This window comes from Nannobrachium achirus, assembly GCF_963921795.1.
Source record: "Nannobrachium achirus genome assembly, chromosome: 5".
In the NCBI taxonomy this organism is placed as follows: Eukaryota; Metazoa; Chordata; class Actinopteri; order Myctophiformes; family Myctophidae; genus Nannobrachium; species Nannobrachium achirus.
In genome coordinates, this window is record NC_137814.1 from 7,204,180 (window position 1) to 7,213,762 (window position 9,583).

The following is a 9,583-nucleotide window of genomic DNA, read 5'->3' on the forward strand; positions in this document are numbered from 1 at the left end:
GTGTGTGTGTGTGTGTGTGCGTGCGTGCGTGTGTGTGTGTGTGCGTGCGCGCGCGCGCGCGCGCGCCTGATGTGCGTGAGATTTTTTTTATTTTTATTTTATTCAACTTCTGTTTATATCTGGGTGTTCTTGTAATGATGACAAAATGTGTTTCTGTTAAATGCAATTACCACCATCTGTCTGCTAACTCCGCGGACTAAAATCAGGCCTTCTGTTGTTCAGTTACAGTTAGGTGACAGTTGTGATATCGCTATTTAAACAGTTCTGTCACATGCTCCTATAAGTGCATGGTGGCAGAAATAACATCTTATCTGTAGTAAATATGGCATCACTTTTTATTTGATTCTATACTGATCACAATGGTGAATTACTCATAAAAATGTGATATATAATGACACCTTGCATCATGAAGTAGGACTACTGCCTGAGAAGTGTGATACAGTTGATTGGATAGTTAAATGTTTAGTTTACTGTAGCTGGAGAACAAATACGTTATCTGTCCAAACTGTTCCAGCAGTTTTCATCATTATAGTCAGATCAAAGTTGGATCAAATCCATCATGCTGCATAAACTGAAGTGTGTTTACTGGGGTCAGAAAACCTTCTATTTATAGCAAAATGGATTGCAAAACAAGATTATAGTTTAATGTATTGTGTCGCCAGGTATGTCTAAGAGGATTGTGAGTATTGTTGTAAATTTAATATAGTTTAACATGTTTTAGAAGGAAAAATATGGAGGAAACACTGTTCTCTGACTGTGGAAGGGTGATGTTTTAAGCCTATCACTTAAAAACTAGATCGCAGTTTTCATCTCAGATATATTTGTGACAAAAAGGCACATGTGTGCTAACTGTTCAGCTCTATGTTGCATTAAATAATACACACTGTAGTTTGTTATATCTTGTTTTAATCGAGGAGAAAACACAAATGGCACATTATGCCACCTAGACAAGAGGGGCAGTGTGAGTTGTCTCTACATGGTTCTCATGTGTTGTTTAAGTCCAGCCCCTTCAGTGCGTTCAACACCAGTCTGACAGACTTTACTTTAGGAAAGGAAGGATAAACTACAGAGAAGAGAACAATGGCAGAAGTAGCACCAGCTCCAGCCCCGGCCAAGGCCGCCAAGAAGAAGGCAGCTCCCCGCCCCAAGAAGACTGGGCCCAGCGTCGCTGATCTGGTCGTCAAGGCCGTGTCCGCCTCCAAGGAGCGGAGCGGTGTGTCTCTGGCTGCCGTCAAGAAAGCTCTGGCTGCCGGCGGCTACGATGTGGAGAAGAACAAGGCCCGCGTCAAGATCGCCGTCAAGAGCCTGGTCGCTAAAGGCACCCTGGTCCAGCTCAAAGGCACCGGCGCGTCTGGCTCTTTCAAGATGAACAAGGAGGCGGCGAAGAAGCCCGCTGCTAAGAAGGCAGTTAAAGCAAAGAAGCCCGCTGCAGCCAAGAAACCCGCAGCGGCTAAGAAGCCCAAGAAGGCGGCAGCAAAGAAGCCCGCAGCCGCTAAGAAATCACCCAAGAAAGCCAAGAAGCCCGCCGCCAAGAAAGTAGCAGCTAAAAGCCCCAAGAAGGCCGCCAAGAGCCCCAAGAAAGTGGCGAAGAAGCCCGCAGCAGCCAAGAAAGCTCCAGCCAAGAAGGTTGCCAAACCCAAGGCAGCAAAGAAGGCAGCCCCCAAAAAGAAGTAAATCATCTGTTCCATCTTTATTCCCACAAAAGGCTCTTTTAAGAGCCAACCACTTCATTTTATAAGAGTATCCTCACTTTTTTGGAATAATAACCAGTCTGTGTGTTAATGGTCTAATACCTCTCACAAATAAATGACATAACAGTCTAGACATAAATGTATTTATGACAAAGTTAATAAACATACAAAGTTAATAAACATAAACACAGCCCAACCTCCTACATTTTGTATGTGGCCATTTCTCCCACTTAAGCTATAGAGCTTGCAAACCCACCCACCTCCCCTATGACCTAATTTCGTTAATCCTAAATCACTATTAGATTCGCCATGGTCCTGACTAGTATGTGTTGGTTCAAATTCAACATTGATATTGAATAGTAGCCACTAGCCTACTACCATTGTTATTGTTCAGAATCATATACATTATTATACATAGTAACCCTCGTCCACCTCAAGAATTCCGTATTAATACTTAATTATTGATGAATTATTATAACTTTATTTAGGTTATGTCTGTGACAATACAAACATTTAAACTTGAGAGTCGAAAGAAATGCTATGGCCCAGAGGGTGTATTAGGCATGTATTCAGTAACACCAAATGTACATTGACAAGAATATGAATGGGGCGATACGTTTAAAACATTAACAATTATTATGATATAGAGGACTTGACTAGCAATACCGGTATTACTATAAACTAGGGGGTGATGTGACCAACATGAACAAGGGGGAGGAGTGTGTGGTGGGGGAGGGGGCATGTGGCAGTCTGCCTGTCCTCCCTTACGTCCTCAGAACTCAGATAAAAGGGCATGGCTCTGGAATCATTCACTTCTGAATCTTCAACTGAACTGAAGCTAGAAAATGAGTGGGCGTGGAAAAGGCGGAAAGGGACTGGGAAAAGGAGGCGCCAAGCGTCATCGCAAGGTTCTCCGTGATAACATCCAGGGAATCACCAAGCCCGCTATCCGCCGTCTGGCTCGCCGTGGCGGTGTAAAGCGTATCTCCGGTCTGATCTACGAGGAGACCCGCGGTGTCCTCAAGGTGTTCCTGGAGAACGTGATCCGTGACGCCGTCACCTACACCGAGCACGCCAAGAGAAAGACCGTGACCGCCATGGATGTTGTCTATGCTCTGAAGAGACAGGGACGCACTCTGTACGGCTTCGGAGGTTAAAAACGCTGACTTGATCTACCAACAACCCAAAGGCTCTTTTAAGAGCCGCCCACACGTTATGTAACGAGTTTATTCCCACTTTTGTGCATAACTGCAGCTGTATAGGTCTATTTAATACGATATGATTAGTTAATATTCCAAAACATGTATGTACTGTGTTAAAGATACACAATTTTGAAATTCGACACTCACGACCAGGCAGAAACGTCTATTTCCACATGTGCCCAAATTAAACCTTGCTTTGCTTCAAAAACACATTTTAAGCTGCACGGGACTGGAGCCTCGCAAACAATCTGACAGGCTGTCAATTCAATTCAAAGGAGTTTTATTGGCATGAGAAAACATACGTCTACATTGCCAAAGCAAGTATCACAAATGCAATAAAAACAGTTGAAAATGGGGAACATATATACAGTTGGAGTGGGTACAGCATTGAGTAAACAGAGCTATGTCGCATTGTGACATTTTATATATATACAGGGTACAAATAACAGCATTTTAGCATTTTTTCCCCTCAAAATGCATTTAAAGGAATCAGCTCTGCTGTCACTTGTGGAATAAGTTGTGATTTGAATATTAACGTGAACTAGTATTACGCTCTGCGATGAACCATAGTCCAAGTGGGTTTAAAAAGGCTCTGCCATTATCAGTCTATGAACATGTAGAGGCGGGAAAACACACTTGAAATACTCAGAATACAGAGCTTACATAACAATGTCCCAACTCCCAACTGAAGTTAACTGGAGTGATGGCAACTAAATCGATTCTGCTTTCATTGTCTTGAAGTAATAAACGGGCTAGGAATGGAGAAAAATAAAGTACCACCCGGTTCTCTATTTTGTTTTTCTAAGCCCAGAAGAGCGGAATCACATTTACACATTATAATACTTGATTAACTATTTCTTATATTATAGACTAATATTGGGAATAATGCCATTGTCTCAATGAATAGACAGACTGATATTAATAGTCTATATTTTAGTCAAGAAAGCACTATGGCTTGTTTCCATTGGGGACCTTTATGGACATTAAAACATACATTTACCCCAAGCGCATATTTAGCCGCTCAAAATATTACAGGGACAATAGAGCGCATGAGCGGGAGAAATAATACAGAAATAAAGACACCAACTTCTTTGTGGGAGGATCAGCCAATCACCTGCTGGGAGTCACACCACAACATTGACATTGGCTGTGTATAAATAATGGTGCGACTGCGCTTTCTCATCACATTCGTCACTGATAGAATACCGTCAAAATGCCAGAAATTGCGAAGCCAGCGCCCAAGAAGGGCTCCAAGAAAGCCGTCTCCAAGACCGCCGCCAAGGGCGGCAAGAAGCGCAGAAAGTCCAGGAAGGAGAGCTACGCCATCTACGTGTACAAGGTCCTGAAGCAGGTCCACCCTGACACCGGTATCTCCTCCAAGGCCATGGGCATCATGAACTCCTTTGTCAACGACATCTTCGAGCGCATCGCCGGTGAAGCCGCTCGTCTGGGTCACTACAACAAACGCCGCACCATCTCCTCCAGGGAGATCCAGACCGCCGTCCGCCTGCTGCTCCCCGGTGAGCTGGCCAAGCACGCCGTGTCTGAGGGCACCAAGGCTGTCACCAAGTACACCAGCTCCAAGTAGACCGAATAGTCTACTATTAAAAACAAAACGGTCCTTTTAAGGACCACCCACATTTTCAAGAAAAGTGTTTATCTGTGTAATTCTGGCGGTATTATGAACATGTTAATTGATCACATGCGCAAATGGAAACCGATGCTTGAACCTTTAAAGCATCTCTGTTATACTATAACTCTTCACTGAAAATACCTCTGATTTTGTATAACTTGGTTTGGTTGTCATCTCATCTGTAGCCTACCTTAAACTGGAAATTAATTCACAATTTTTACCAATGCAAATGAAGTAAGCAGCCCTTTGTTTTGTTTACATGTCCAAATTGGCCATTTCAATTTCAACACAATGTGTAACATTGAGTTGAATGGGTGTTCATTTTATTGACAGTCAACAATTATTAGCATGATGGTAGCCTCGGATCTGACCTAATTATGCTTGTAGTGAGGTCAAATCCATAAAAAATTGATCATGGTGTGTTATATAACATTCTCAATATCACACACACACACACACACACACACACACACACACACACACACACACACACACACACACACACACACACACAGAGAGAGCATATTACAAAGTGACACCTTGCCAGATCAGCTATTTTTGAGTCGTCAAGGTCCCCCCTCTCTATCAAATGTGAATAACCAAAGTATGAAATATGAAAGTGGTTAAAATAATTGTCAATTGCTGGGTCCACAGACCACACTTTTGCGTTTTAAATAAACTTTATTGAGAATTTGCAGTTTACAGTCATTTTGTAAGCATTTACATTCATACAAACAAATCAGAAACAGGCATGTCAATACATTAGAATGTCATTATATTATAGACCACACTTGCCACCTCTTTATTGTGCAGTGTGAAACTCAGCCAACAAGGCTGTGCCTTGTAATACAACCATTGATTTAAACTTATATTGGCTAATGTGTTTTGCTATAGTAGTCCCTTACATCTGGGATAACACCGGTATAACATGCATACATCATGTATATCATGTATCATGTATATCATACAGGTTGAGATAGACGTGGCACATACGTACAGTATTTGTAAATTATGTCTGTGTACAAATGAAGATGGCTTTCAACAATATGGCCATGCTTGAATAAATGAAGCTAAAAAAAAATCTAACCCTAACCCTACATTAACTCTGCTGGTCTGCCTGTCCTCCCTTACGTCCTCAGAGGGACACAAAGCTTTTAGACAGGGGGCATGCAGGGCTCTGGGAGGAGCCATAGGGAGGACCGATGAGGTCACTACTGCTGATTGGTGGGGAGCTCATACACACTCAGCCCGCGCACACACTCGTTTTTATGATTGGTGGGGCGCACACAGAGTCTGTCCCACCAATCACAAAAAAGTAAGTGTGCGTTACAAATTCGAACGTAGGCTATAAAAGGTCTCGTATTCCTCTCCTCCAGCACATTTCTTCGAGCTTTTACTCTAGAAATAAACCTACTTATTGTGTAATTCTGCACATATGAATATTGATTGGACTGAAATGTCGAGCAAGAAAATCTATGGCGTTATATGTGATGACATGTATGGTGGCGTTTTCCCCTACAGAGATCTGGACGACAACCAGAAGCAGGTGTGTCTGAAAAATATTTGGAGTAAAAATTTGTCTGAAAAAAAGAGAGACGTCATGTGGCTCGTGTCTGTAAGACGACTAGCCGTTAGGGCAGTTGTCAAATGGAGTTGTTTTGTAACAACAGTTAAATGCCCTTTTGTTAATTGTGACGAAGATGAAACTATAGAGCACCTACTGGTTGATTGTTCCAGATCGCAGTATGTGTGGGGGAGAATGGCCCGCATTGGTTTCACCGTAAAATTGAGTTATAACGCGATAATGTATGGTGTATTTGACGAGAATCTTTCACCCATGGACCAGGACTTCTATTGGTCTGTTGTATGTACCACAGTGAACAAACTGTGGAATACACGATGTGCAATGACTATTAAGCAGGAGGCCATCTCTGGAGAGATGGTCTTCAAGCAGATAATCACTGAGCTGAAGAGACAAAGAACTCTTGACTCTAAACAAAACGTACTGAAACCGTGGCACCTTTTGACCTTGTAATTTGTTTTTTCCCTTCTATTTATTATATTTCTATTTTCTATTATATTTGTGTATCTAAAGACTTGGACTTGAGACTGAAAAAGGGGGGGTTTAAAACGGAAAGTAATGCCCTTACATTGTCTATGTTTATTATAATGTACTTACATGACTTTGAATTGTATGTATGAATGCAAATGCTTAAATAATTGTAAACTGCCAATTTTCAATAAAGTTTATTTAAAAATAAAAAAAAGTAAGACAGGCGGAAAGGCCAGGGCGAAGGCTAAGACTCGCTCATCCCGTGCCGGGCTCCAGTTCCCCGTGGGCCGTGTCCACAGGCTGCTGCGTAAAGGCAACTATGCCCAGAGAGTCGGCGCCGGCGCCCCGGTTTATCTGGCGGCTGTCCTCGAGTACCTGACCGCTGAGATCCTGGAGTTGGCTGGAAACGCTGCCCGTGACAACAAGAAGACTCGTATCATCCCCCGTCACCTCCAGCTGGCCGTCCGCAACGACGAGGAGCTCAACAAACTGCTGGGTGGAGTGACCATCGCTCAGGGCGGTGTGCTGCCCAACATCCAGGCTGTCCTGCTCCCCAAGAAGACCGAGAAAGCCGCCAAGAAGTAAATTTGATTCGTTTGACAAACCCCACAAAGGCTCTTTTAAGAGCCACCCACTATTTCAATAAAAAGATGAATTCCCCCTAACTGCATTTTTTTATTTATTTATGATATTCTTATGAGCATATGTAATAGGCTACTTTGCGTAGATAGTGCCTTAGTTAATTGTCCATATTGAAAGCTTAACTTTTGTGAATTAAATATAGGCCTACCTGTGTTAAATGTTTGAGACCAGTTGCTGTGGTTGTATTCATTTGTGGGATTAGTCGATTTTCTATGAGAATCATAATACATGGTCCAATATGGCAGATCTTTGAGCACATTGACTTAAAGGTATAGTTCACCCACAAAATGACTTTTTTCCTATTGATTACTCATGCCATGGAGAGTGGAGTTCAATAATATTTTTAGTTTTGTCACATTCCTAAGACAAAAATTGATTCGAACAGATTTACCCCCATTGATTCCATCCGGAACGAATGGGGACCGTACATTCATTGTTATCACATTTTAGTTTTAGGAATGTGACAAAAACTAAACATATTATTGAACTCTAGTCTCCATGGCGTGATTAATCAATGGAAAAAAGGTCATTTTGGCGGTGAACTACTCCTTTAATTGAGAAAAATGAATTAGATGAGTGTAAATGATTTAAGACTAGATATGCATACATATTCTTTATACAAAAAAAAACATCCTTGTGTCAAGTGTTATTTTGTCACTCAAGTAAAAATGTTTATTTCTTGTCATATCTCATGACACACGATGCATTTTCAGTTTGCTGAAAGTATTCCATTGTGTTATCTGTTACAGCAGCTCCAGTGTTCCCCACCAGTCGGTAGAAAGTGACTTAGGGTACCTCCCTAAAGAAGGCGGTTCCTGACCACTGACCAATCAGAGAATGACGGCGTTCCTGACCACTGACCAATCAGAGAATGACGGCGTTTCGCAGACACTGATAAAAGGCAGCAGTTTGCGCTGTTCTCGCATTCTAAGCTCAACTGAGTCAAAGAAGAAGTCATGGCCAGAACCAAGCAGACCGCCCGTAAGTCCACCGGTGGGAAAGCGCCCAGGAAGCAGCTCGCCACCAAGGCAGCTCGTAAGAGCGCGCCGGCAACCGGTGGAGTGAAGAAGCCTCACCGTTACCGTCCCGGTACAGTGGCTCTGAGGGAGATCCGTCGCTACCAGAAATCCACCGAGCTGCTGATCCGCAAGCTGCCCTTCCAGCGCCTGGTGAGGTAGATCGCCCAGGACTTCAAGACCGACCTGCGCTTCCAGAGCTCCGCCGTCATGGCTCTGCAGGAGTCAGCCGAGGCTTATCTGGTCGGTCTGTTTGAAGACACTAACCTGTGCGCCATCCATGCCAAGAGGGTGACCATCATGCCCAAAGACATCCAGCTGGCCCGTCGTATTCGTGGAGAACGTGCATAAATCTCTCTGTACCTGTTAAAACCCCAAAACGGCTCTTTTAAGAGCCACCAAGTGTTTTGTTTGAAGAGCAATAATTCCCTGCTTCCTATTAGGGTAGACTCAAACTGTCCATTCACACACGTGCAGGTAAGCGTTTATAGCACGTTCACAAGGCAAATATGAACCGTAAACAACCAGCATCATTTCTAAACAAAATGGAGTAGAGTATAATCCATATTAGATTAAGCATTGTCATAGCAAAGAGAATTACTGGTTATATTACGATTGTGAAAATAAAATGTAACTTCCAAACTACCATTAGTTACCATGTAATTAAATACATTAATTGTAGCCCATTAAGACACGGATCTTAATTAATACAAGTTCTCACTAATGACAACTAATCACATAATTGATCGATCCTGATTGGCAGTGCCAAGACAATATAAAAACTGACTCTTTGAATAAAGTTGTGGGTGGCTCTTAAAAGAGCCTTTGTGTTAAACTGGTTGTTGTGAGGCTGTTACTTCTTCTTGGTGGCTGCCTTCTTGGGTTTCGCTGCCTTGGGTTTGGCTGCCTTCTTTGCTGGTGCTTTCTTAGCGGCAGCGGGTTTCTTCACTTTCTTTGGACTCTTGGCAGCCTTCTTGGGGCTCTTGGCTACAGCTTTCTTTGCAGCTGCAGGCTTCTTTGCCTTCTTGGGAGATTGTTTAGCGGCTGCGGGCTTCTTGGCTGCCGCCTTCTTGGGAGACTTCTTTGCCGCGACGGGTTTCTTGGCTGCAGGCTTCTTGACTTTGACTGCTTTCTTCTCAGCCGTCTTGTTGAGTTTGAAGGACCCAGAAGCACCGGTACCCTTGGTCTGAAGCAGGGTGCCGTTTGCTACCAGCCTCTTCACAGTGTTCTTAACGATGACCTTCTTCTTCTCCACGTCGACGCCACCGGCGGCCAGAGCCTTCTTGATGGCGGCCAGAGACACACCGCTCCTCTCCTTGGAAGCTGTCACAGCATCGACGATGAGA

The 9,583-nt window shown here is 43.3% G+C and overlaps 2 protein-coding genes and 1 pseudogene across 3 annotated transcripts; all 3 read left to right on the top strand.

Moving 5' to 3' along the window:
* Positions 1-1,080: 1,080 nt before the first annotated feature.
* Positions 1,081-1,674, top strand: LOC308286138 (histone H1-like; the record flags this gene model as incomplete). Its single annotated transcript, XM_080727095.1, has 1 exon — positions 1,081-1,674. The coding sequence occupies one exon, from the start codon at positions 1,081-1,083 to the stop codon at positions 1,672-1,674; it is 594 nt and encodes a 197-aa protein (XP_080583221.1).
* Positions 1,675-2,536: 862 nt separating this feature from the next.
* Positions 2,537-2,848, top strand: LOC308286146 (histone H4; the record flags this gene model as incomplete). Its single annotated transcript, XM_080727102.1, has 1 exon — positions 2,537-2,848. One exon carries the CDS (start codon positions 2,537-2,539, stop codon positions 2,846-2,848), a length of 312 nt encoding a protein of 103 aa, XP_080583228.1.
* Positions 2,849-8,177: 5,329 nt separating this feature from the next.
* LOC308286139 (histone H3.2-like) lies at positions 8,178-8,588 on the top strand (annotated as a pseudogene). Its single transcript has one exon. The product of its transcript is annotated as a histone H3.2-like (transcript).
* The last annotated feature ends 995 nt before the right edge of the window (positions 8,589-9,583 follow it).